The 27,960-nt window shown below is 37.7% G+C and overlaps 1 protein-coding gene across 2 annotated transcripts; it reads right to left on the bottom strand.

Moving 5' to 3' along the window:
• Nucleotides 1-24,852: 24,852 nt before the first annotated feature.
• On the bottom strand, nucleotides 24,853-27,605 carry LOC147638451 (caffeoyl-CoA O-methyltransferase-like). Of its 2 annotated transcripts, none has more exons than XM_086798375.1 (6): nucleotides 27,334-27,605; nucleotides 26,637-26,823; nucleotides 26,464-26,543; nucleotides 26,210-26,354; nucleotides 25,981-26,112; nucleotides 24,853-25,608 (listed from the first exon to the last, which is right to left on the bottom strand). In XM_086798375.1, exons 2-6 carry the CDS (start codon nucleotides 26,799-26,801, stop codon nucleotides 25,315-25,317), a joined length of 816 nt encoding a protein of 271 aa, XP_086654501.1. In that variant the 5' UTR covers nucleotides 26,802-26,823; nucleotides 27,334-27,605; the 3' UTR covers nucleotides 24,853-25,314. The 2 variants fall into 2 exon arrangements, with proteins under 2 accessions (XP_086654501.1, XP_086654502.1); XM_086798376.1 differs by having other exon boundaries at nucleotides 27,453-27,591.
• Between the last annotated feature and the right edge of the window lie 355 nt (nucleotides 27,606-27,960).

Raw genomic sequence — 27,960 nt, 5'->3', positions numbered from 1 at the left:
GAACTTGTGGGCCTAGATTTTGATGTGGCACATCGATATGGTTACCAGATCATTGAGGGCAAAGGAGAAGGAATAGGAATAATTGTTGAGATGCACAGCACTTTTAGGAGAAGATTGAGTGTAGATTGTTCTCAACCTTCAATTTACATGCAAACTCAATGCACTGCATTGAGTTCATGGGGAATTGGATGCATTATAATGGAATCAAATAAAAGAAAAATTGAAAAAGTTTAAATGGAGAAGAAGATCTCACCTTAGATGAAGGTTGCCTTCTCTTTTGTCCACCATATTTGTGTCAACAAATTTCAGTAGTCACAGTGTGGTATAGAAAACGTAGAGAACTGGCGTACCATGAAATCAAGCAAAGATATTGCCCGCTCTATGGAAAAAGGGATAGCAAGAAGATATGCGCAAGTGATAAAGTGCCCAAGGAGAAAGCAATGGTTTTTTTGGGCTGAAGTGCTTTTAGGGTGATTTTACTAGTAAAAAAAAGAGACTTTTGAATTATTATATCATGCTCACTATTTTTGGCATGCTTATGTAAGCAAAGTTGATGCACTGCATCAACTTCTCCACACAAACTCAATGTCGTGCATCGAGTTTGTGGTAAACTCGATGCATAACATCGAGTTTTCATGGAGAAGTTGATGTAGTGCAACACCTTTATGTAAGAAACTATGTTTTTTTGGACTCGCGGTCACTATATGAGTACTAATTACACTGTCAGATAGGTGGAGAAAATTAATGAGGTTTTACTATATAACGGCCCTTTGGGCCACCCCCCGGACCCCCTAAGAAGGAGACGTGCCCCCCCCTTTCACCCCCTGGCTATGCACCCTATCGGGTGCCTATAAGTTGTTGGCCTAACTGTGCGAGGTGACCGTGCCTCAAGATATAGCTCTTCTATGGTTAGGTTTAGAAATAACTTGTCGCATATACATTTAACCTAACTAACATTGTGCTAGCTTAATCAAAAACCATCTCATATAAATTCCCTAAAAAATAAAGAGCATCAACTTCTCTATAGAAACTTGATGTTGTGCATCAACTAGATGCATAATATCAAGTTTGTAAGAAAATGTTTATACAACTTTACATAATGGTTTTTAAAGTTGATGCACTACATCAACTTTTGATGTTGTGCATCAACTCGATGCATAACATCAAGTTTGTGTGAAAAAGTTGATACAGTGCATCAACTTTGTTGTTGATGCAATGCACCAACTTTGCATACACAAAAAAGTTTTCAAAAGTGGATGCATGTCATAAAAGTTTCCACACCAACTACATGTTGTGTATCAACTCAATGTATAGCATCAAGTCTATGTGGAAAAGTTGATGCAATGCATCCACTTTTAAAAACTTTATTTGTGTATGCAAAATTGATGCATTGCATTAACTTTGCCACACAAACTGGATGTTGCGCATCATGTTGATGCACAAAATCAAGTCTGTGTGGCAAAGTTGATGGAATGCAACATCTTTGTACATACAAATTTTTTTTCTTAAAGTTGATACACTGCATCAACTTTGCTACATAAACTTGATATTCTATATTAACTCAATACAAAACATCAAGTTTGCGTGGAAAAATTGATACAATGCATCAACTTTGTGTCCATTGTTTTCTTAACAAAGTTGATGAAATGCATTAACTTTGCATTAATAAACAAAACTTCTTAAAATTGATGCATTGCATCAACTTTGTTAGGTCACCTTAATGCTGTGCATCTTCTTAAAGTTGATACATTGCATCAAGTTTGTGAAGCCACCCTGTTGTGCATCTTCTTAAAGTTGATACATTGCATCAAGTTTGTTAAGCCACCTTGATATTGTGGATCTTCTTAAAGTTGATACATTGCATAAACTTTACCAAGCCACCTTGATGTTGTGCATCAACTTGATACAAAACATCAATTGCTTATATAGAAACTTGATACTACAAAACATCAATTAATGCAATGCATTAACTTTTATACAAAAATAATTTTTTTAAAAGTTGATACATTGCATCAACTTTGCATACACAAATAGAGTGAACTTAATGTTGTGTGTATCAACTCGATGCACACCATCAAGATTCTATGCCAAAGTTGATGCAATGTATCAACTTTGTGTACACAAACAATTTTTAAAAATTGTGTGCTACTCTTCTAATATATAAAAAACACTAAAACTGTGTCCATTCTTTGTGGGAAGTTTCTTTTAAGAAAAATACTTTAGAAACTTTATTTATCTTTTTTAAGATTTATTTCAAACTAGTTGTTGTTATTAAAATTTTGTTCATCAGTCTCGATATAAGTACATTCTATAATAGTTTTTCTAACATCTAAGTTAAAACATTCTATAGGTTCAAACAAATATTAATAATGTTATGTTACCACAAATAAAGCTTTTAAGTAATAAGAAGAAAAGGAAATCTTTATGGAATCTTTCTAAGGATCAAGATTTTGTGTACCTTGCCATGGTTGGTGGACTTGATAGTGTGATTTGCTCTCCTTGTTGCTTTGCTTCTTGTGTGCCCAAATAGTTCTCTTTTTCTTTCCTTATATATCTCTCTCTCACAATGTGAGGTGACAAAATGAGCCTCTCAACTTTTTATGTAGCCTCATAGTTCCAAAAATAGTAGTTATTTAGTGTTTTAATTTTAGGGTTTCTTAATCAAGTCCTACCTTAACTATGTATTAAGTTTAATGACTTTCTATATGATGGCCACATGGGCTATTAGGTTCTCATTTCTCATTTGTTAGACAAGGAGAAAGAAATGAGGAGAGACATTCCGTTGGTCATTTCCCCTACACAAGTGGGTGGGAGCTCATCCCCTACCATCGCATCACATTCAAAGGGTCTCTCATTCTCATCCTATTCCTTGTCTCCTAGGGTTAAAAAAACTAAAAATAGAGATAGAGAAGTGGAAACTCCAAGCCATGGGCAATCACCAGGCTTATATTTTATATCATATGAAGGTACGAGCACAAGAAGGAGTCCTTACTTTACTTCTCCAAGTAAAGCCTTCACACCACAACAAGCAACAAATGATGGTATTGATGAACATGATGCCTTGGATACCATTGAGCAGTTGACATCATCTCTAATGTATCGAGGTAAGACCTACCATGGGTTGAAGTGAAAAGCATTCTTGTGTGCAGATAGACAATTAAGGGATGCAGTTAAAACAAAATGTTGCAAGCAAGAATGTCTAGCAAAGTTTGGATTGCAAAAGTTAAAGGCATCATGAACACGCTATTTTGACATGAGAAGTGGAGAGTAAGATGCACTTCTTAGTGGTCTGCTAATACCTTGTTTGCATGGAAAATTTGAATATAGCCTTAGCTCTAATTTGGTATGTAGGATAGCCTTTAGTCTTGGAAATGTATGGCTTGAGAGGGTGAAGTGCAGGACCAAAATTTGGGGAGACTGAAGTCATTAGATCCTTTATTATCCATAGGTCCAACCAGGCAAAATGCTTTAACATGGCTTCATTGTTATTTTAAGTATCATGCAGAATGTATGCCGACAAAACAGGAAGGTTTAACTTATCTGACAATTTTACAAGGTTAGAGGTATTCTCATTGTATAGAGATGCTATGACAACTAAACAAGAGCAATATACAAGCTACTCTTATTTTACTAGGCTTCGAAAAACCTTCTTTGCCAACATGACTATCCCACGAAAAGTTTGAATGGGTGTGTGCACTGTGTGTGCAAAGCTAAAAACAAGAAGAAAGGTTGCAAGTGATCCAGATGAGCTAAGGATAGTCAAGGATGCTTTTTGAGAATTCACAGGGAAGAGCAAGCAAATGAAAGAAGGAAGGCAATGGATCATAGAGGAAAGTGTTTTGCATCTCTAGAAAAGTATCTTGGGCTAGTTATTGATGGAATGGACCAGAAAAAAACTTGCTTGCCTCACCTTGCTAGGCTACCTAAGGACATTACAGAATACACACTTGTGCAAATGCATTCGGTTGGTTGCCTTGTATACAATGCTCAAGTTCACCCAAGGGTTTTTTTCACATATCCAAATATCCATAATGATCCAAATCTAACCGTCACAATCATTCATCATGTGATATCTAATTGGAAAGGTGCATTGCCAAGCATATTATATTTGCAGTTAGATAACACTGCAAGAGAGAATAAGAATCAAATAGTTCTTGGATACCTACGCATGTTGGTTTCCTTAGGGGTGTTTAAGAAAGTGAAAGTGAATTTTCTACTTGTGGGTCACACTCATGACCACATTGATCAGATGTTTAGCACGTTTTCAAAAAAATTATCTCGCCACACAATGTATTTACTTTGCCGACCATGATGACACTTATAGAGAAAGCTTACACACCAAAGCCAATGGTAGAGCATTTGAAGGAGACAATGGATTTCAAGTTTTTGGTTAATGGGCCAAGGATAGAAAAAAGGAGGTGCTTGGAGCAGTTGAATGATCTAAGTTATCAATATGCCTTTCTGATTAAACTTGTAAAAGAAAGTGGTCAAACTTTATTGTATGGAAAGATTTTCTCTACTGATGCAGAGTGGCTTCCTTCAGGTGGCCTTAAAGTTATCAAATTTATTCCAGACATGGTTATGCAAGCTTCAAAAAATGGAACCCTTGGAAAGCTTAAAGGAAGCAAAGGAGCCAAACAAGGTTGGTCGTGCTATGGACTTTCAAAGGTGCATTGCAGAGAGAAGATCACTAATCGAGAAGGCAAAGCAGTATGCAAGAGAGCAAGATGTAAAATGGTGGGACACGTTCTTTGAACAACAAGAAGAAATACTTGAAAGGAATATCAATAACTCATGGAATCTAGCTAGTTCTTTTTAGTGGCCAACTCTTGCTGAAAAAACCACTTATTTTGCAACACCAATTCCAATAGAGATCGATAAACTTCTTCATGGGGAAGTAAGAGAGATGTACATAGGAGCCAGACGATCGAAAGAAAGGCAAAAAAGATTTCAAGAGATGTGGAGTGGTGATCCACAAGACACAAAAGAGGGTACCCTTGTTGCTACCTAGCTGAGGATGATGCTTTAAAACATCCGTTTCGGATTGGCAAGGTAATAGATATCAACAAAGATGAAATTGGTGAGCATACATTGTCACTAACAGTGCACTGGATGTGTGATGATGGACTCATAGCCTTTGCGACTTATACCTACTTCATTATAAGCACTTTGAATATCATTTGCATTCAAAATCCCCATCAATGTCTTTCATGATATCTTCCATCAAAACATCACAAAATCCCATGTAATTAAAGTCACGAACAATAGCCAAGATGTCCTGCTTCCTAATGTAAGCTTTCAAAAGACTCTGGGTATGAGTTTGTGAATTCCTCTCACTGATGCATCAATCAAAAAGTTCCTGAAATATAAACATTCAAGAAAAGTGTTAGTTGTAGAAATCTTATTAAAGGTATTCAACACTCAATTATTGATAATCACCTTGTTGCCATGATTTGCCTTTTTCTAGCACCACTACCTATTGCAAGCCTATCAATTTATGATAGCTCTCTTTGGCGTTCCCGTACACCAACTGGGGGTTTTTTTAATGATCTAATTTGAGTCTAAGATTATTTAATTCTTTCTCTTGCTCCTTGATTTGTATCTCCTAGTCTTTATTCTTATTCTCAAGATTTTGCACTTGTTTTGTTAAATCTTCAATATTTGATTGAAGATGTAAATTTGATGTGTATATATTTTGCATGAAAGCCCCGCCACAGACTATTAGATGTTTACAATATCCAAGCCCATTTTCCCCATCACCAATGTGACATACTAAACTAGTCACATCAATGAATGGTGGGTTATCTAAGGTCAATGGGTCACATGGATAGAGCGCACCATCAACCCATAAGTCAATGGGTCACGTGGATAGAGCGCACCATCAACCCATAAGTCTAGATGTTTCTGTCCCTGAGCCCTACAAATAAAGAAGTGGATGCATTATCCAATGGTTGTCTTACGTAAGGACATTTTATTGATGCATATTCCTCTTCTACATGAATATGAAGATCTATCTTACATTTTCTTATGTTAGTAATATTTTCTAAAGGAGGAATGGTTTAGACTAAGGTCAGCAACAATGAAACAAGGCTTAGAGTAAGATGAAGGGATGATTAAAAGAAAATGAGATAGTTATTGTTGAAAATGACTTTGAAAAGGTAGTTCTAAGGGTAACATATGATTGAGAGATCATTTTTAATTTAAAAATGTTAAAATTTAAAATTTTAAAAAAACCGCTAATTTTAGGGTCTCTTATATCCACAATTTTCGTATTTGGGGAAGAGAGATATGTGGGACGACATATAAATGCATGAGATATGATGGAAAGGTATAGGGCTTGAAGAGGTAGTTATTAACTACTAAAAGTGACCTTGAAAAAGGTACTTTTGGAGGTTACATATGATTGAGGGACCTTTTTTTTATTAAAAATGTTAAAATTTAAAATTTTCAAAAAAAAAACCCTAAGTTTAGGGCCCCTTTTATCTGCGTTTTTCAAATTTGGGGAAGAGAGAAGCGTGGGACCACATAAAAAAGGCAGTGGTCCAAGGAAGCTCACACATAAAAAATTTTCAAAAACAAGAATGGACTCTAGAAATAGTGGTAACTTTTTTAAAAAGTGAGTGGACCCTAGAGTAACACAATAGGAGAAGATCTAGGAGTTACGAGTCTAAAAAGGGACACAAAAGTAGGGTATTTATTAGCTTTTTCCCTATTATGGAGCCAAGTTTAGCATTCTAAACCCAAAAAAAATAGCAACTTAAGCTAATCCTTACAAGGTCCTTTTTGTAGTCCATATTTTCCCTAATGCATAAGTTGTAAGATCGGTTTTGACTACCTTCCTATATATTTCACAAGTCGTAAGTCAGATATTTCCATAATCATTTATGTGGTACAAAACGTATGGCTAAAAAATTGTTATTGCATGCTTAGAGTAATATTAGCCAATGTGTGAGACCCCTGCCCCCTCCGCGCGGCCTCCTCCGGGGCACTGGCAACGGAAGCAGCAACCTCTCGCGCAGGGCATGACTTCCCACTCGGGGCCTCGCCCCCACGAATGTCCGAACAAGAGACTAATCCGGCAGTTCCTCTGAAACTGAGACCGCAAAAACTTCCCTCGCCCAGAAAGCACATGCGATTTCGCCCAGGAAAATCATCTAAGGGAAGATTTATCTAACGAGTCAAGGCAAAGTAAAATCAAGGAAAAGATTGTACTTGGATCATAGAGACCAATGCTTTTTTCCTCATTGAGAGGCACAGCCGTTGATTCTTTTCCATAGAACAATTTTTATCCGAGATTTACTTCATCTATCGTACCATAACAGAATTGAGTCTCATTTTTATCCGGGATTTACTTCATCTATCGTACCATAACAGAATTGAGTCTCATTTTAGGTATCCATCAGTCCAGCCTTCCCGTGGGTTAGCCAACCACCCAACCACTGTAGTGATGGGATCCAATTAAGAATTTGGTTAGGTTTTGTCCCGAGTACTAGGGAAAAGAGTTCCCAAGCCCCCTATAGCCGGATATTTATGCAAACTTAAAACTAGTCACACCACTTACACACCCAATATGAAATTGCCTTTTTTTCATAGAATCAGCATCTTCTAAAAACAATCTTTTAATGAAACCATTGTGTTACTGATCATAATCCTCAAAATCTCTGGTTGAATCCTTATTTCCAATCATTCCTTCATCGGTGTACCTATGGCATCATTGGAAACCAGAACGCTCACCACTTGTCCACTCAGGGGCCTTTTCGATAGTTCCTAGCTCATAGTAATCGGCAATATATTCACATATCAAAAATGGAATCTCTGTTGAAGATCAGCAAGATCAACCAACAGATCTATATAAAAGAGCCATGGACTGATGTGTTTAGGACCAGCAAAGTCAATCAACCAGATCCATGCCCGAATTCAAAAAACGACTCTTACTCCTTGTTCCAATATCTTCCCCGACGTACGTGTGGGTATCTTTGGCGACCCAGAGCCCCAGCACTGTATGGTTAGCACCCTCTAGGATCAAACCGAGGTTGGTCAAGACCTTGGCCGACCTTGCTATGCGAGACGTCCTCCGTTGACTCTCCGTCTGCAGTTGCAACTTTAACACATAGGTCTCCACGACCTCATTCACAAGACGGTCAAAATGCTTCCCCAGCATTCTTGACATAAAACAGTCATTTAAAAACAGATTTTACATACAAATACAGTTCCAATAATATTTCCATCACTCCACATCCTTTCACATTAGTCCCCATCTTTTCTCATCTTTCCACAATTTTTTTTCTTCATCAATCCCTATCACATCACATCATTCCCACATCCAATCGCATCATCCACACATCAATCCACATCATCCATACATCCATCCACATCATCCTCATCATCCACATCATCCATACATCCATCCACATCAATCCACATTATCAACACATCCATCCACATCTTCCACACATCCATCCACATCAATCCACACGTCAATCCACATCATCCATACATCCATCCACATCAATCCACATTATCCATACATTAATCCACATCATCCATACATCTATTCACGTCAATCCACATTACCCACACATCAATCCATATCATCCATACATCCATCCACATCAATCCACATTATCCACTCATCCATCCATATCAATCCACATTACCCACACAACATCAATCCATATCATCCATACATCCATCCACATCAATCCACAACATCAATCCATATCATCCATACATCCATCCACATCAATCCACACGTCAATCCACACATCAATCCACATCATCCATACATCCATCCACATCAATCCACATTACCCACACATCAATCCACAACATCCCTACATCCATCCACATCATCCACGTCAATCCACATTATCCAATCATCCATCCACATCAATCCACATTACCCACACATCCATCCACATCTTCCATACATCCATCCACATCAATCCATACATCAATCCACATCATCCATACATCCATCCACATCAATCCGCATTACCCACACATCAATCCACATTCATTTCATAAGTATTCCCATTCTCATCTAATCACATCTTTTTCATCTTTTTCATAAGTATTCCCATTCTCATCTAATCACATCTTTTTCTATCTCATCACTTATTTCCTCATTTATCCTCATCAGATTACATCTACTTGCATCTACCCATACATCTCATCACTTCATATACATTAACATCTATCTAGTTTACATCGCATCTTATCACATCCATTTCACATCACATCTCATTCATTCACATCTCGATTCACATGCTAACACATTCATTCACGTCCCTTATCGTTCATTCACATCCTGATTCACATGTTATCACATTCATTCACATCATATATCATTCATTTACATCCTGATTCACATGTTATCACATTCATTCACATCTTATCACATCCATTTCACATCACATCTCATTCATTCACATCTCGATTCACATTCATTCACATCTTATCACTAGGAACAACTTCAGTGGTATGTGTGTGTGTGTGTGTGCCCACATGTATATGTTCCTATTTGTGTATTGTTTTTGTGTGTGGGGGTGGGAGTGTCTCACATGCAAGACATATTGATATAATTGGCTGTCATCAATCCATTTAAATAAGGATATAGTTTTTCTACGATATGCACTATTTGGATGTTTTTATGTAGGATTACATTCAAATTCAACAAGTAATCATTATGAATGATACAAATTTGCATGTCATACAATGCAAAATGATCACACTTAATGAACTACTACATAGGCACTGATATCTTTAATTTTAGTTTATTAAATTTTTGTCATATGTAGCCATTATTCTCTACAGATGGTTGCACGTGCATGTGGGTGTACATTTAATGCACATATATCCATTTGTGTGCATGCATGCATGCATGTGTGTGTGTGTGTGTGTGTGCGTGCGCGCGTGTGTGGTGTGTGTGTGTGTGTGTGGTCTCATATGCAAGACATATTGATACATGTTTATTGGTTGATCATTGATCTATTTAAATAAATATCTTGTTTCACTATGTTATGCACATCTTGGATTTTTTTGCTTAGTATTACATTCAAATTTAAATATAATGACACAAGTAATCAATATGAATAATGAAAATTTTATATTTCATACAATGAAAAATGATTGGTTATGTTCAGAGCTATTTGGACCTTGCTTAAATCCCTCCATAGGGGATGGGAAGTGCCACAGATGCAAGGAGGTTGAGGATGACCTGCACATTTTCATGCACTGCCCTATTGCAAAGGAGGTTGAGGTTGAGGATGACCTGCACATTTTCATGCACTGCCCTATTGCAAAGAAATCTTTTGAGTTATTGGCTAATCACATTCAGCTATGGAATGGCTACACCCTTGGCTGGAAAAACTTGCTACTTGGAGAAGGCATCGGTTGCACCTTGGAACTATGGGCTGTCTTGATGAGAACTGAACTGTTATGGTGCTTGTGTTTAGATAGACGATTCCATTTTTAATAGTATGCCTACTAATAGTTTCAGGCCGAAAGAGAACTTGATACATGTAGCTGAAAGATTCATACAAAGACGGATGAAAGACCTGGACACTAAGCTTCATCGTCTCCATAAGAAAGCTAAAGGAAAGCAAGTGGACGAGGTGACACAGCAAATTCAAGAATTGTTGAAGATGAGAGAGTCCATCATCTCCAAGGATGTGTTCCTCATCAAAGCACTCCATGTTTTTTGAAAGTCACACTAAAAAAAAGAGGGAAAAGCTGGATACACAGCTAGAGAAACTTCTCAATAAAGTCAAACGCAAGATTGTGGAGCAGTTGTGGCCAGCATTTTAGGAACTGTGGGTGATAAGAAGGGAATGTCATGTGCAAGGACATTGTACTCATTAGAGCTCTCAACATGTTGTAACCTGTCTCTTTCTAATCTCTTAATATAAGCTGCCATTTTTTGAGAAAAATGATCACACCTTGATGTTACTACTTAAACCCATAGACAACGATATCTTTAATTTGAGTTTATTCATAATGTTGTCATATGACAATGGTAGCCCCATTAAAGTCATCTTTTAATGTTGTCATATGTATCCATTAAAGTTATCTTTTAATGTTGTCATATAAAGCCATTAAAGTTATCTTTTAAATGTTGTTATATGTAGCATTATTCTCTGATGATGGTTAGCTAGAGGCATATAATGCAAAATGATCACACGTTGATGTAACTACTTGAATTCATAGACAATGATATCTTGAATTTTAGTTTATTAAATTTATCTTTTAATATTGTTACATGAATTATACTCTGACGATGGTGGTTAGCTATAGGCATTGGTCGTCATATAGATTCTTCGAACAATGATTGAAGATTATCACTTTTTTACATCAACTTGATGTCAAGAACTAGACTTTGGATTGTTCTTAGGAAAAAAATATATTCGTAAGGGATGATTAGGGCTCTATCTCTCTCTCTTTCTCCCTCTCATATGTTTATCTTCAAGTTAAGGTGTTTTATGGTCGTTGGCTAGTATATGTATCTCTTGATTATTTAGACTAACTAATAGTGCTAGGCTTCATTATTTACTTCATCAATTTGATGGCTTTTAGATAAATGAAAACTATTATTCATGATGTTATAATAAGCAATGCCCCAAAAAACCAATTTTATAGTGTATTTTTCTTGAAATTAAAAAAAATATCCTTGTTAAAATTTGGCATTGCCTTTATTTTTAGAGTAAAATTTTAAATTTTAGCTATAGTTATATTCTTGGAATTTGTACTACTTTTAAGTATCCTGTTTATTTTGATAAGTTCAAAATTATTTTCCTTCAGTAGCACTATCGGTAAGTATTTTCTATTCACTTTTTTTTAGGGAAAACAATTATCACCACATTTTTGCTTATAATTTTCTATTCACTTTTTTTTTAGGGAATAGAATGAAACCTCAGGGGGTTCACCTAAAAATATGCAAGTATAGCATGTTAGTTCAAATGAAGGGGTTTTAAAATTTAAAATTTTAAGTTAAATTTATAGAAATACATTTATAGAAGGGGTTTTCGATTTTTTAAAAAAACTTGTAAGTCTATAAAGAAAAAGGAGTCAATTTATTTATGAAAAATTCACAAGTAAGGGGTTTTTTAAATACCCCTTGAACCCATGTGATACATAGGGTTTCTTAGTAGTGCACCCCCTAAGTATGAAACGTGCAAGGTGGTTTGATGCATGTCCAAAACTTGATGGGTGTTTAACCTTTCAAGGGCATTTTTGCTTATCATTTTTCCTTCTAGTCAGAATACACACAGTGCCTTAAATTTTTGTTTTCTTGGTGTGGATAATTGCATTCAGACTTGGTGTTATTTATTGGTATTGGAGTGAATAATTGCATGTACTCTTTGATTTGAAAATTTTAAAACCACCAAAGTTCCTTCCTTTATCATATTATAGTGTGCTTAATGTAAAAAATAACCCTTTTTACTTATACTGTGGCATCTATCTTGTCTTGCTTCAATTCATAAGATGATGGATGATAAATAGTCCCCCCCTTTCCTTGTTCTCTCTCTCTCTCTCTCTCTCTCTCTCTCTCTCTCTCTCTCTCACACACACACACACACACCGTGATGTTACTACTTAAACTCATAGACAATGATATATTTAATTTGATTTTATTAATAATGTTGTTATATGATGATGGTAGCCATTAAATTCATCTTTTAATGTTGTCATATGTAGCCATTAAAGTTATCTTTTAATGTTGTCATATGTAGCCATTAGAGTTATTTTTTAATGTTGTCATATATAGCCATTAAAGGTATCTTTTAATGTTGTTATATGTAGCCATTATTCTCTGGCGTTGATTAGGTAAAGGCATATAATGCAAAATGATCACATGTTGATGTTACCACTTGAATTCATAGACAATGATATCTTGAATTTTAGTTTATTAAATTTATATTTTAATATTGTCATGTGTATTATACTCTGACGATGGTTAGCATGATCATCATGTAAATTCTATGATTGAAGAATATCATTTTTTTACATCAATTTGATGTCAAGAACTAGAATTTGGATTGTTCTTGTAAAACATTTATGTTCGTAAGAGATAATTAGGGCTCTCTCTCTCTCTCTCTCTCTCTCTCTCTCTCACACACACACACACACACACACACATACATATATTTATCTTTGAATTTAAGCGTTTTATGGTCGTTGGCTAGTATATATATCTCTTGATTGTTTAGACTAAGTAATAGTGCTAGGCTTCATAATTTGAAGGCTTTTAGATAAATGAAAACTATTATTCATGATGTTGTAATAAGAAATCATGCCCAAAAAAACCAATTTTATAGTTTATTTTTCTCAGATAAAATTAAAAATGCCTTGTTAGAATTTGGCATTGCCTTTATTTTTAGGGTTAAAAACTACATTTTAGCTATAGTTATATTCCTGGAATTTGTACTACTTTTAAGTATCACATTTATTCTGATTAGTTCAGAATTATTCTCCTCTCAGCACTATTGGCAAGTATTTTCTATTTGCCTTTTTTAGGGAAAAAATTATCACCACATTTTTGCTCACAATTTTCTGAATAGTATGCAAGGTGGTTTGATGCATGTCCAAAAATTGACAAGTGTTTTACCTATCAAGGGAATTTTATCTTATCATTTGTACTTCTAGTCAGTATACACAAAGTGCCTTACATTTTCTTTTCCTTGTTTGGTGTAGCATGGAACCTTGAAGGCCTAATGGTGGGCATTTACACGAGGATGCCCATACACATAATGGGGATCCTAGAGACAATGACCAATCAAGCTTTAAGGAGGGCTAGTTCACATGGGTTGTTTCCTAAAGCTTGACAGTGGAGAGGGTTGATGGTGGTCTTTTCACACTACCGAGCTTCTTCACCATTGTGGGTGGACGAGAGTTAAGAATAAGTGGAAAACCATTCATGTTAGGTGCTCTCTTTGAGAAGTGGGATGCCATGTTTGGGTGATTCTGGTGGTTGGCCAATGGTGTTGAGTAGTTAATCATGAGGTGCTCTTACTAGTGAGGAAACATGGCATGCTAGGAGGACCAAAAAGGCAACATAGTGGTCGTGGCTTACTAATGTGTTAATAGTAATGTGCTAGCCACAACAATGTTACGGTAGATGTATTCAAGTGTGGTCAAAATTTTGGGATTATAATACAAGAACAAGTTTCATACTTTGACATGTAAGAGTGTGCAAACTTGCAAACTTCATGTACAGGAATCGGATTGCTCATTTTAGCTTAGATAGAGGGGTGTTTCCTTAGGTTACAGCATGTCTGATTATAATAGTATAAAATAGTTAAACATTACCATTCATAGGTAGAGAAGATGTATATTTAGATGTGTGCATGAGAAATGCTCTAGAGTTACTAGAGAGGTCATGAGGAGCATTAGCAAATGAACATAGCATTTGCTTCAACATATTTACATTAACTTCACAACTATGCATTAGCCAAAATTTGGACTAAAAAAGGGCCCTCTAAGAAGAGCCATGTCATCACTTTGTTGCTAGAAAAAAGGGAGGTTGTGGTGAACCTTATGAGTCTTACATTAAAACCCCCACATATGATCTACTGTTGGAAAAAACCCTTAAAATGGTAGATTCTAAATCTATCACCTTTGACACAAATTTGGAGTTGATCTACTCAAGTTATGGCTTCCCAACTAAAAGGTAGATTCCAATGATTGTGGCATCCATGTATAAAGATAGATTCTAAAGATTGTGAATAAGAGGTAGATTCTAACAATTGTGAAATCCATGTTATACATGGATGTCAAAATGGTTAGAATCTACCTTTGAGTTGGGAAGCCATAGCTTGAGCATATCGACTCCAAATTTGTTGAAGGTGATAGATTTAGAATCTACCGATTTAAGGAATTTTCAACGGTATGTCATGTGGGGGTTTTAACATATGGTTTATAATGTTCACCACACGGCTCCCTCTTTTCTAGCAAAGTGATGGCATGGCTCTTCTTAGACATTCCTTTTTTACTGCAATTTTTTCCTAATGAGATGTCGGATGGATATGTGTCAAACATCTCTATGTTGTTTCTTTGGAGACAGCCTAGTAGAGATAGGTTAGTGTCTTGCATGTTTTCTTGGCTAGGAGTTATAGTCCTACAAACACTGTCAAGGTATGGACCGGTTGAGGCATGTGGACAATTGTATATGTGCGTGGAACCAGTTTTAGGAGACATGGTTAACCCAATGGTGGGTGGGCTAGTGTGAAGAAGAGTTATTTGAGGCACATTATAGGAGATCATCCCTACCAAACTGAAGGACTAAGCCCAATGGAGGTGGAGAGAGTGAAGTTTTTTTGTATATTCTTGGTGTTGACCTTGTTGTATCTACGTATATCCCTCTACCATAGTACTTAACTCCTCCTTTTATGAGCTAGTAAAGTTTTTTATTACGTTTGTTGATTTTTTATTTTTTATTTTATTTTTCAAGTTGATTCCCCTTCTCTTTGTCTTGACTCTCTTGCGGCCTTATACCTATTATCAGTCACAACTTGTCTTTTATGTTTTAAGTTGATTCCTTTTCTCTTTATCTTGACACTCTTACGTTCTAGCATCTACTATGAGTCATGACGTGTCTTTCGATTCTCATTGTCTATGATTTGAGATCTCAACTCTTCTCCACCTTGTTGTCTTCTTATCCTACTCATCAACTTGTCAACTTCTTGGGTGGCTAACGAGCAAAGGAATGGTGTGCTTTTCTTGAAAGGAAAATATGAAGTGAACTATCTTGATCTCCACTATGGAATGTTGAAGCTAAAATGAAGAGAAGAGGGCCATTTTTTCAAGAAGGAAACTAATTATTCTGGAGGTTTATCGCAACAAAATGCCATAACTAACAACTTAAGAAGAAATTTTGCATTTGGAGGCCCTTGATGCATTGATGTTGCTACCACTGAAAGCAAGTGATGCATCTCACGTTTGTTAGATGCTTTTGATGTTTGTGTACAAGGTAACAATGAAATGCCAATGCCATTGGAGTGATCTATTCTCTTTGACATTTTAAAAGTCTTTCATTTTGATAGAGTAAGTACTAGATCTTTATGATGCTTATGAATAGGAGTTTCATATCCTATGTGGTTGAGATATTGTTATACAAGTTGCTCTCTTGGCTCCTTTTGTTTATAGCTTCTTAGTGGTATCAGGTACAGCTTGCTCTTTTTGCTCCTTTCATTGAGATATTGCCCATGTCCTATGTAGCTCTGATGATGTCTTTGGGCCTTTTCTTGAGTTACATGATGTATTTTCATCCAAAAAAAGAAGAAGCTAGAGCATGTTCATGCCTAGTTTTTTTGGATGATGTATTTGGACCTTTTCTTGAGTAACATGATGTAGTGAATGCCATATATTTGTGACTAGATTTGTATGGCCCCTTGAGGCCCGGTTTAGATGAGGGCGACCGAAACCTCACCTGGTTGAGGTGGGAAAAAGTTATTTGAAGAATTAGCCACATCACTAAAGTTCTATTGAAGTTCGGGCTAAAAAATACTTTCGGCGTCTAGAAGTTTTACATAAAAGCAAAGAAGTTCTTAAAGGGAGCTTAGGCTAGACGAGCAAGGCTCAAATTTGAAAGGTGACCCTATTTTTTAATTTGAAAGGTAAAATATTACTCAAGATTTATTAAAAAAAAAGGGTACACTAAAGGATTAATCAAACTTTTTTTAAAGGGTAAAATTTTATGTCCTAATGTGTGAAGGGTAAAATGCCACAACAAGGGTTCCGAAGCCTTCAAATTTGAGGCCTGTAGTGGTAGACGAGCATCTACTAACACGCCACCTAATTGATTCAAGAGTCTACCTCCGCCCTTTCTTAGCACGAACACGCCACCTACGAGAGCAGTTCTTGGAGAGGGAGCGTTGTTGGTAGGCTAGACAAGCATCTACGAACACGCCACACCTAGTTAATTCAGAGCCTACATCTGCCCCTATCTGAACATGAAGACTAGAAACGTTTGAACCACGACAAAGCACCTTTCTGCCGCCCTCATTTGAACAGGGCCTAAGTCGAAAGGAGAAAAGGAAAGGAAAGTTCTTTTAGTTGGAAAAGGAATCTTGGCGTATTAGTGTGTTCAATTATTGATGAACTAGTCTTACATTAGTGGATGTACTTGAGTAGCAAAGCATATTACACTTCAATGTTGATTTGGGAAATGATGCTAAAGAAAGGCCTAGCTAGCGACTATAGAAATGCATCCTCTTTGCACCAAAGAAAACTTTAATGAATTGCTTTTCCTCTCATGTAGAGTATATGTACACACCATCATGTAGAGTATATGTACACACCATCAGTGTAGAGAATAACTATAAAAACTAAAAAGATCTCAAAGCTGCAAGTAAATTTTATATATTTGTGATACATAAAATTTAAAAAAAGATCTTGAAGTTGCAAGTAAAATTTATTAATGTGTGGTACATTAATGTCACATAAAAAAGAAAAAAAAAATGAGAAGCCCCCCTCCCCGCATCACCCAAGAATGGATGAAACAAGTGGCGTAGGTAGGATTGTGTTGGCCATCAACTCTCTCTTCCGAGCTCCCTCTCTCCCCTTAAGGGCTATCTGTGTATATGTTTTGTTAGCCGTGTCCAAAGCAAGAAGCTGAGCGCTCTCTCTCTCTCTCTCTCTCTCTCTCTCTCTCTCGCTCACTCTCCAGCCCGTGTATTTGTGATTGTGAAGGAGCAGGCCAATAGCGCAGGCTTTGATGCCGTACTCCATGAATAAGCTCTCAAAAGCGTTGAAGGAGGAGGTGGCGGCAGGCCGAGTGCTGGAGGTGGAGCAGAAGTCAGGTTTTTTTTTGCAAAAGCAATATTTGTTTATCAAAAGTAGACTTATGAGTTGAGTAAACCGGACGACTGCCTACGGGGACACTTTCGTTGCCACTGCTTTCGCTGCCTTCTAGCTCTCCTACGGTGCCCTCTCCATCCCCTGGTTCAGCATGGCCGACGTTACAGCAGCCTGACCGACACTACCCATGCAAGCTCACGGTGTTAGTAGCTGGACGCAACGTTCGATGAGTTCACCCCACTGCTTTCGCATCCTACGGTGCCTTCTGGCTCTCCCAGAGTGCCCTCTCCATGCCCTGGTTCAGTGTGGCCGATGGCGGCATCGACGGCAGCACAGCAGCCTGACCGACCCCGCCCATGTCTTATCTCGTGCCAAGGCCACCTATTTTCTGGGCTAGACCATCTTCACCTTCATCATGCTGGTTGGATGGCGGCGCAGCACCAAGGACATCTGTACATGGTGGTGTTACAAGCTGCTTGGATGGCGGCGAAGCCCGAACAAGGAGGCTACTGTTGGTCCTGGAAGGCCGAGGAAGGCATTCAGGCTGCAGGCCCGGACGGCCCAAATAGGGTGCCGAAGGTGATGGTGGGGATGAGGGCCAAGGCACAAAAAGGGAGGCGAGGAAGCAGCAACTATGGGAGGTATGCGCCAGTCATGAGGAGGTGCATATTGAAGAAGGCAAAGAGGGCAACTGACATGTTTAGAGCCTGTAGTGCTGATGGAGTAGCCTTTGCTGCATGGCAAGTAAGGCTGTGAGCCAAGCAAGGAAAGCGCATAGATGTGCTAGCATGTTGTAAAGTGTCGAGCATCAAGGACGAAGAAGGGAGGTAGCTCTATCGCATGATGAGCTGCAGCATGAAAAGGTTGTGGCTCTGCCTACAAGGCAGTGACATCCATTCTATAAGTGGTGGTGCTGTGCAGAAGCAACTAGGCAAAACTCACACTGTTGGCTTTGGGCGGGCAAACTTTTCCTTAGTTGTAGGTCTTTGTTAAAAAATTAAAAAAAAAGTTTAAAACATTTGAAAGTTTGAATACCTTAGCTCACAATTGGCTACAATGGAGAAGGCATGCAATTATCAAGGTGAAGGTGAAGTTAAATCAGGGGAAGCACACTACTCTTTCTCATCCTCAGTGCTACCCCCTAAGTACCCAACAACAAGCAATGATCAATAATGATGGAGAGGATTTCAGTCCTTCCTTCTCTTTTACATCCATTATAGAAGACCATAGAAATGAGGAGTCGCAAAATGGTTGTGACTTTGTTGCTCGGCCCTTTAATGAACCCCGTTCTAACAATGAAAGCCCTTCTAACACTAGTCATGGAGTGCTAGCCATCATGGCAGTGTAGCAAGAAGTGGTGGTAGGCGTGTAGCAGGCAAGTGAGCATGGCCATGGAGGTTAGTGAAATTAACTACTATTACTACAATACATTGTAGGTTATGTTAAGTAATTTTATCTTGCAAGATTAGTACAACGAAGTATTATGACTCTGCAAATACATTGCATGCTATTTCAAGTGATTAAAATAGCTTAATTTGATTTCTCAAGGTGTGACCTTGCAAGATTATTACAGCTAACTATTATTATTGCAACATACTGTAGGCAACCTTAATTATTTTCTCAATTTGTGATCTTGCAAGTTTATTGCAACTATCGATTATTACTATAATATATAAGTATTGTAGGCTATCCATAGTGATTATGATAACTTAATTGTGTCTCTCAACTTTTAGTACCTCAGCAATCTTCGTTACCCAAACCATAAGAAACTTAAACCTGACAAACGCACAATTATTGATTTCAATTTATTAACCGAGAGCGAGGTCTTTGAACCATCTACTCTCACCAAGCCTCGGAGGCATGCAATGTATGAATCACTTCATTGTTTACCAATATTTGTTTAATTAGCAGATCATTTAATTCTGTAATCATCTTCTAAACGATTTGTTTGTAATTAAATTCTTTTTATGTTGCCAACTTTATATGGCACATCTTAATATTGTGCAGTTTTTTGAATTTGCTGGTTTTCCATGTCCCATGCTTAGAAACCCGTCTGAGCATTTTCTCTAATGCATTAACTCTGATTTCAACCGAGTTAATACCACTTTGAAAGGATCTTTTCGTATCTGGGTGAGCTCAAATCCCAGTGTGATGTATAAAATTGTAAAACCTACATTTGGAATCTATAAAAGTATCATGATTAGTTTGCTAAATGTAAATGGTGCTTTCTTCCACAACTTATCATAATTTGTAGGTTTAACGACCTTCAATTTTAATTGTAAAAGGTATTTTTTTATAATTATATTGCTCAAAGTGCACACTGCACAGTAACGCAATTATTGTGGCTCAGTGTACACAAAAACATGAGTACACAATGTATTTTATACTGTTGAAATTTGAAAATTACTTGCAAATTTGAGAGTAGAGTTAAAGGTTTCGACTCTTGCTATAGAAACCTTCGAAAAAAAACTTCAAATATACCTCCAATATTTAGAGATGGAGGTTTCCTGTAAATTTTTATTATTGCTATGATCTGCTAAGTATAAATTCTAAGTCCAGCCATAATTAATTGCCTTACAGCACATTAAGTGGAATTATTTAATGACCATGATATTAAACACATCACCCCGTTGGCAGTAAACTATGCTACATTAATCATATATGATAAACTCACACCATCGTATTATCTATACTATATATAAAGAAGACTACATTCTCCTTTGACACGTGTCATCAAAGGTAGAGGGAGGGAGGGAGAGAAAGAGAGATACGGCTGAGAGAGAAAGTAAAATGTCTCTGTATTGGAGAGAGAGAGAGAGAGAAATGTGCAGAAATATATATAGCAATCTATTGTTGTTTGCTAGCTACTATATATAGTAGCATAAGTAGCAAGCCACATATCTTTCGATACCATGCGGCAACTTATGATTGGTTCTCCTAACAAATCAAAAATTTTCATCATGCAAGTTCAGTGACGTGTGTGTGAGTGTGATACAGTGAGAGAAATAGGAATGTGTGTGTGTATGTGTGTGTGTGTGTGTGTGTGTGTGTGTGTGTGTGTGTGTGAGAGAGAGAGAGAGAGAGAGAGAGAGGTAGAGGGAGGGAGGGAGGGATAGAGGGAGGGAGAGAGAGAGAGAGAGAGAGATGCGCCTACTGAGAGAGAAGTTTTCTTCTCTTGTAAATATCATCTTTGTGTCTTAACTGATTTCAATGTGTGTGATTGGTGATGCCTTCTTAATAAAGTTGTCTTTTTTTATGGTGTGGTTAGCTTAACTCGTTGGAGACGGATCTCACCAACTAGTCATTTGAACGAGGCCTGAGTTTAAACAAAAAAGTATTCGAACCAAAGGAAATAAAAGTTCTTTTGGTTGGAAAAAAGGAATCTTGGCTTTCAATGAGTCAAACACTGAGGTGGAAGTCTAGGGCCCAGGGTCGTCATGCTTACGCTCTCTCTCTCTCTCTCTCTCTCTCTCTCTCTCTCTCTCTCTCTCTCTCTCTTGTACAGGTCTACATAAAGTAGATTGAAAGGAAGGGGGAGGGGTCCATTGGATTAGGTAGTGTGCAAGGTTCAAGTTAAAATGCAAGCAAAGTGATGAGCTATGGTGGATCAAATGCAAGAATCAGCATCATTAGTAAGTGATTAGATGATGATTAAGATGAGATTAGTGAGCAATTAAGTGATAGCTTAATGTAGGCATAGATACTCAAAAACCAGCAAATACTCATTAGGCCAATGCCTCAATTCATAGTGTTTACATCCATGATTTGCTCCTTGATTTGTTCCTTGATTTGTGCCACCTCCCCTACATCACCTCACCCTTGATTCACTCCACCTCTTTTGCCTGATTCTCTCCACCTCTTCACTTTTCCCAGAATATCTCCACACATCCTAGATCTTCTCATGGTACCCTTTATTCTCTCCCAGTAGATTCCACTCATCTTTTCTCTGCTACCCACTCATTTATAGACTCTCTTTTACAGCCTCTTTTGTTCCTGCACGCACCCATTCACTTGTATATTTCAACACCTCCCCTTAAGTGAATAATCTTAGCACACCTGGACCCTATACCAAGTTAACCTCTTACTTGGTAGCCCGCGACCAGTGCCTCAAGTCCCTAACTCATAGTTCTTGACACTCTCTCTATATGTGTCCAAGGCTACTACAAGTGCCCGTGACCTTGGCTAAAGTTCTCACACATACATCTACCACATGGCCTACATCATTGGTGGCTCTCAGAGGTGGTTTTACTCCATTGGGGCAAGTTACATTGGGTTGTGGGGTTTCTCTCTCAGAAAAGATGATTTGACTCCACTTCCTTAGGAGTCTCCATGAAGTTTGCTGATGTCGTTTCTTCTTCATTGGTCTCATGTAGCTTCAATTCTGGCACATTCTTTAAGGTTGCCACTATGTTTTCGTGTTCTCCTTTGTCCACACTCTTCAGAAGCACTTCTAGTGCCTCATCATCCTCTACCTTCTTACCAATGGCTGCCAGTTGTTGCTTAATGCTTTTATATTTGTTCAAGTGTGTGGTTAGAGGTTCACTTTCCTTCATGTCAAGTTTATAGAATTGTATTAGCAGATTTATCTTTGAATTTTTTTCTTGAGTGCCAAGTAATTTATTGAGTTCATCCTATGCATCTTTAGCCCGTTGTATCCCTGTGATGTGGTGAATGATTTCATCATTTAAACTGAGTGCAATGAGTCCTAATGCTTTCTCATTCCCGATCTTCCACTCATTCTCCCCAATCACCTCTGGGCATTCATCTCTTCCCTCAACTAGTCCCCATAGATTTTTCCTCATGAGCAAATACATGGTCTTTGTTTGCCATGTATGAAACTGCTCCCCATTAAATTTAGCTATTTCTTCTGCTGTGCTCATGATGATGTGAAGGGGGTCTTACCTCTTGATCCAATTCAAGACTCAAGGGCAATGTCTACCCTTTTACAACTCAAATATGGTGTTAAATGATGATTACAACAGATTTATCAGCATAAATTTACCAAAAATTACATAAAGCTAACTGATCTCTATACTGAATGGTTGGAATACCAAACCATCTCCGAATTTCAATCTGAAGTGATAGGGATTTGTATCAGATACCCAATGGTAAATTTGAACCCTCAATTGTATCAAAATACAGTGATTAATACTGATTAATCATTAATTAGTAAAATAATTTCCTGTTTTATGTGTAGAAAATAGAGTGTGCAAGGAGGCCAGATCTGGTGCCTTAGAGTTCAAATGAGCTCAAATCCTTTCAAATGCATCAATAGCAATTATTCTAGTAGGAGGATCAAGCCAAGAAACAAAATATTTGACCAAACATTGAATGCTTAATCTCTGTTTTATCTAAGTCACTTGCAAATTTGATGCAAAGCTTGATGCCACTTCTCCTTGAGGAATTTCACAAATGTGAGATCACGAGCATGTAGAATACCCTTGAAAACCCATAGGGCCAAGAGAAATTAGATCAATTCCTTCTATGTGAGTGTAGATCTCAGTTTTCCTCTAGAAATGAAGCGCCGGTGAATTTGCAAAAATCAACAGCTCCCGTCGGCGGTTTCAAGATTCGTCTTGATGAGCCAGTGCGTGGGCAGCATGGCTAGGTGGGGCTAAGAGGTTTTTGGCTAAGGTTGAGGCTTGAGAATCAAGCCCCTCCACCAGCTAGGGGTGCATAAAGCTTATTGAAAAATGATTCTCTTAATCCTAATTAATAAGATGATTAGCAAGATAAATAAGCTCATAAATTGGATGGATCCTAAGCTAGGCTCTGATACCAAGTTAAAATGCAAGCAAAGTGATGAGCTATGGTGGATCAAATGCAAGAATCAACATCATTAGTAAACGATGATTAAGATGAGATTAGTGAGCAATTAACTGATAGCTTAATGTAGGTATGGATACTCAAAAACCAGCAAATACTCATTAGGCCAATGCCTCAATTTATAGTGTTTACATCCATGATCTGCTCCTTGATTTGTTCGTTGATTTGTGCCACCTCCCCTTTGCTTGATTCTCTCCATGTCTTCACTTTTCCTAGAATATCTCCACACATCTTAGATACTCTCATGCTACCCTTTATTCTCTCCCAATAGATTCCACTCATCTTTTCACTGCTACCCACTCATTTACAGACTCTCTTTTACAGCCTCTTGCTAAGGGCTTGTTCCCGCACACCCATTCACTTGTATATTTCAACAGTTCATTCTTGGGGGGTTTACTTAAAAATATGTGAGTATAGCACGTGAGTTCAAATGAAGTGGTTTTTTTATTTAAAAATTTAAGGTAAATTTACAAAAATACATTCACAGAAGGGGTTTTTTTTATCAATTAAAAAAAGAACTCAAGTTCGTAAAGAAAAAGGGATCATTTTATTCATGAAAAATTCACAAGTAGGGAGTTTTTTAAATATACCCCTTGAACACATGTGATACTTAGGGTTTCTTAGTAATGCACCCTCCGAGGGTCCATGGGGTATAGAGAAGGAGTCCACTGCTTTTAATATTGGTACCAATAAGACAGGATCGTCGATTAGGCTCTGTGTAGAACAGAGGGGAGTGGGGTTGGAAAGAAGGGGAGCGTAATGGCATGCTAGAGCCTACAAGTTAAGTGTACCTTAAAAATGTCGAGTAGGTACAATAATTAGATTGATCCCAACAATGACTAACCTTAGACCTAATTAATGTATTTATTGTAACTTTATGTACATATGTATGCATTTGCATTAATATAACATAGTGTGTGCCATTTAGGCGTATTAGTGTATCCAATTATTGATAAACTAGTCTTACATTAGTGGATGTACTTGAGTAGCAAAGCATATTACACGTCAATGTTGATGTGGGAAATGATGCTTAAAGAAAAGCCCAACTAGCTAGTGAATAATATAATATTGGGCACCAAATGTTTTTTCAATTAATTAATTAGTGAATATCGAAATGCATCCCCTCTGCACCAAAGAAAACTTTAATGAATTCCTTTTGCTCTCATGTAGAGTATATATGTACACACCATCATTGTAGAGAATAGGGATAAAAACTAAAAAGATCTCAAAGTTACAAGTAAAATTTATTAATTTGTGGTACATTTAAAAAAAAGGAAATGAGAGGCCCCCATGACCTAAGAACAAGTGGGTTAGGTGGGATTGTGTTGGCCATCAACATCGTGGTGAAGGTGACAACAAATAATATTTCGGTATGATATTATTGAGGAAGGGAGGAATGAACTACGGTGAGGGTAGGTAGTGGTGCAATTTATAAACAAATGTGGAGATAGAGACACACAAGTTCTTCTTAGAGTAGTATGTAAGGCCTTTACAATAACAACATGAGTAGAAGCCATAGCAAGCTAGCCATGTCTTGTGAAGAAAGAACCAAAACCATAGGCGTACTCCTACAACTTTAGATATGATTTATCTAAGGCCCAACTAGCGCTTTTTTGCTTGGGGTGTAGTTGTTGTGAGTAAAGTGGGGGGCCAGGACAAGGGCTTCTTCCATTAAACAACCAAAAAAAGGTTTTACTCAACTCGCCTACAGAGAGTGATGCCATCTCCAACTGGTATCATGCTGATCTCTATGCGGGGGTCAGCTGCAAGGGCCTTGTTGAGCTCTAGCACAAAAGGCTTGTAGTATTTCACGTACTTGGGGTATGGGGTGTCATCTGGGGCAGCCACCGAGCCATTCCAAAGAGTGTTGTCATAGCCAATTAACCCACCCACTTTTACCAGGTTTATCAACCTCTCGTGATAATTCAAATAATTGTCCTTGTCCGCATCCACAAAAACAAAATCAAAGAAGCCAACGTTCTTCTCCTGCAATGAACAAAAAAATGAAATTAAAATTCTGTACATGACAGCATGTTAGCCACTTTGATATGCATGGAGTGCCATGGACATGTCAGCCTACTAGCTTCAGTTTATTAATGTTCATGGACATCTTAGCCTAATTCCCATGGACATCTTAGCCTAATTCGCATCTAATGATGCAATTATTGATATGTAATGGCAGTTTTCCTAGTCAAACAGCAAAAATACGAAGGCTAAGATTTAAATCAATATATAAATAAATAAACGTACGAATAATACTGAAATAACCGAACATGAAAGCATCCTCGTTTGGCAAAGCCTCGGCCCTCAGGCTATGCAGCAATTAATGTAAAACATATCAGAGGCAGAGGCCCTTACATCGCTCAGCAACTCTTCAAGCAAAGGAATTCCCATCCCTTCCCTGAAATCAATCTTGTGATGGACTCCGGCTTTTTTCATGAAGGGCACACCAAGCTCGTAGTTTTGCCGGTTAATATCCATGGCAATTATCTGTAAAACCCACTAATCAACCGTTACGCATTGGTTCAAGTGTTCTAAACGCGGATATAATCTTGCAATTAGAGAAAAATAAGGGGAAAAACCGCACCTTGCCATCTTCAGGAAGAGCAAGAGCTGTGCTGAGGAGAGAGTAGCCAGTGTAAACACCAAGCTCAATGGTGTTCTTTGCATTGATTAGCTTTACTAGTAGCATCAGAAACTGGCCCTCATCAGCTGATGTAGTCATTAAATTCCTGCAAACAAGATTAATTACGAGAATGTGTTATTAGCTTAAGATCGAAGCGGCAAGTGAATTAGTCTCTAAGGACGGATTTAGACTAGACGAGGATAAAGATAACACACCAAGGGTGATTAGCCGTCATGTCCCTGAGCTCTTTGAGAGGGGCAGGCTCACGGGGGTAGACACTAGTCTCCAAAATGTACTGCAGGATTACGTTTAAAATAGCTTAAGCCAGCTGTGGGACTAAGCAGGCTTTGCAATTAAGAGAGCTAGTTACGCTGATTAGCAGGCTTACTTGAAATAGAGCATCGCTTTGCAGAAGGGTTTTGTGGCCAATTTTAGAATGCCTGCCTTCCTTGTTTTGAGCCCCATTTGTTGCGCTTCCTGTGCTCTCAGTCTTTGATACTTGTTCGGTTATGGCTGTCTCAGCTGCTGCAAGGGTCTCACCAGTTGGAGCCATAATAATAAAGGGTATATCTTATCTGTATAATGGACTCCAAATTGAAAATTTAGGACCAAAAAAAGAAGCACGATAACAATCGAAACTAGCAAAAAAAAAACTACTTTTAGCGTGAAAAATGTACACAGATTATCTCTTCACTGAGCAATTAATTAGAGTAGTAGACAACGTGTGCTTTGTGAACTTGTGAACGGTAAAGGCTAATGTTATTAAGCGCCAAGGATAGTGAAGTTGCTTGACTAGAATCACTAGTGTCCTTAGCAAAGCTTTATTGTGTGATTAAACTAAACGTTTTTAGTGATTAAGCTGAAGGCAGTTGGGACATTAATCTAAAGACATTGGTCACATTAAAATCCTATTATCAATAGTGATGAAACTAAAGATGCTGAGTGGTTAAGCTAAAGAAGTTGAGTATTAAGCTATGTTGAGTGATTAAGTTCAAGATTTTCTGTGAGTAAGCTCAAGCTATTGACGGATTAAGCTAAGGACATTAGTGATTATAGTATAGTGGATATGCGAATTAAGAACACACCAAATTGACTTCGCAGTTTGCCAGTGCATTCAGCAACTACTCCACACAATGCTGGGGCATTTTAAAAGCAAGTACATTTGGAAAAAAAATGAATGCTTATGGTAAGAGGTAGAAGAGACCCAAATTGTTAGGCTTCCAAAAAACGCAGAAGAACGGCTGGGAGGCGAAGTGGGAGATGGTGAGCTGCGATATGAGAGGGGTTTTATTAGATAGCGTAAGAGTTTGGTTAAGTTTAAAACAGTGGGGGTTATTAAGGTGGGGCAGGCGCACCAGCAAAAAAAATGAGGGCGCAACAATAAAAGAATTGAAGGAAGGAAGAGGGTGGGGGGCAGGTGGCCATCCAGGTCTGCATCGAACAAGAAAGTTGAAGGTGAGTTGTTGGTAGGCCGTGTTTATCACTAGAGAGAGACTAGAGAGAGAGGATTACGTCGTCCGCCGCGTCAACATGATGGCCTGAGGCACTGTTCCCGAATCCCAATCACAAAACTCGGGTCTTTAAAGTTTAAACATCCTTTTTTTTTAATTAAAAAACTTTTAAAGGTTTTTGTTGAAAATCTTAAAAGGTTTGAGCTTAAATATAAGCAAAATGCCTTAAGGGTTTTTGTTGAAAATCTTAAAAGGTTTGAG

This window comes from Cibotium barometz, chromosome 5 (assembly GCF_041138505.1).
Source record: "Cibotium barometz isolate CiBa-2024 chromosome 5, ASM4113850v1, whole genome shotgun sequence".
Taxonomy (NCBI): Eukaryota; Viridiplantae; Streptophyta; class Polypodiopsida; order Cyatheales; family Cibotiaceae; genus Cibotium; species Cibotium barometz.
The sequence above is the reverse complement of the archived record's forward strand: the minus strand, read 5'-3'. Positions and strand labels throughout refer to the sequence as shown.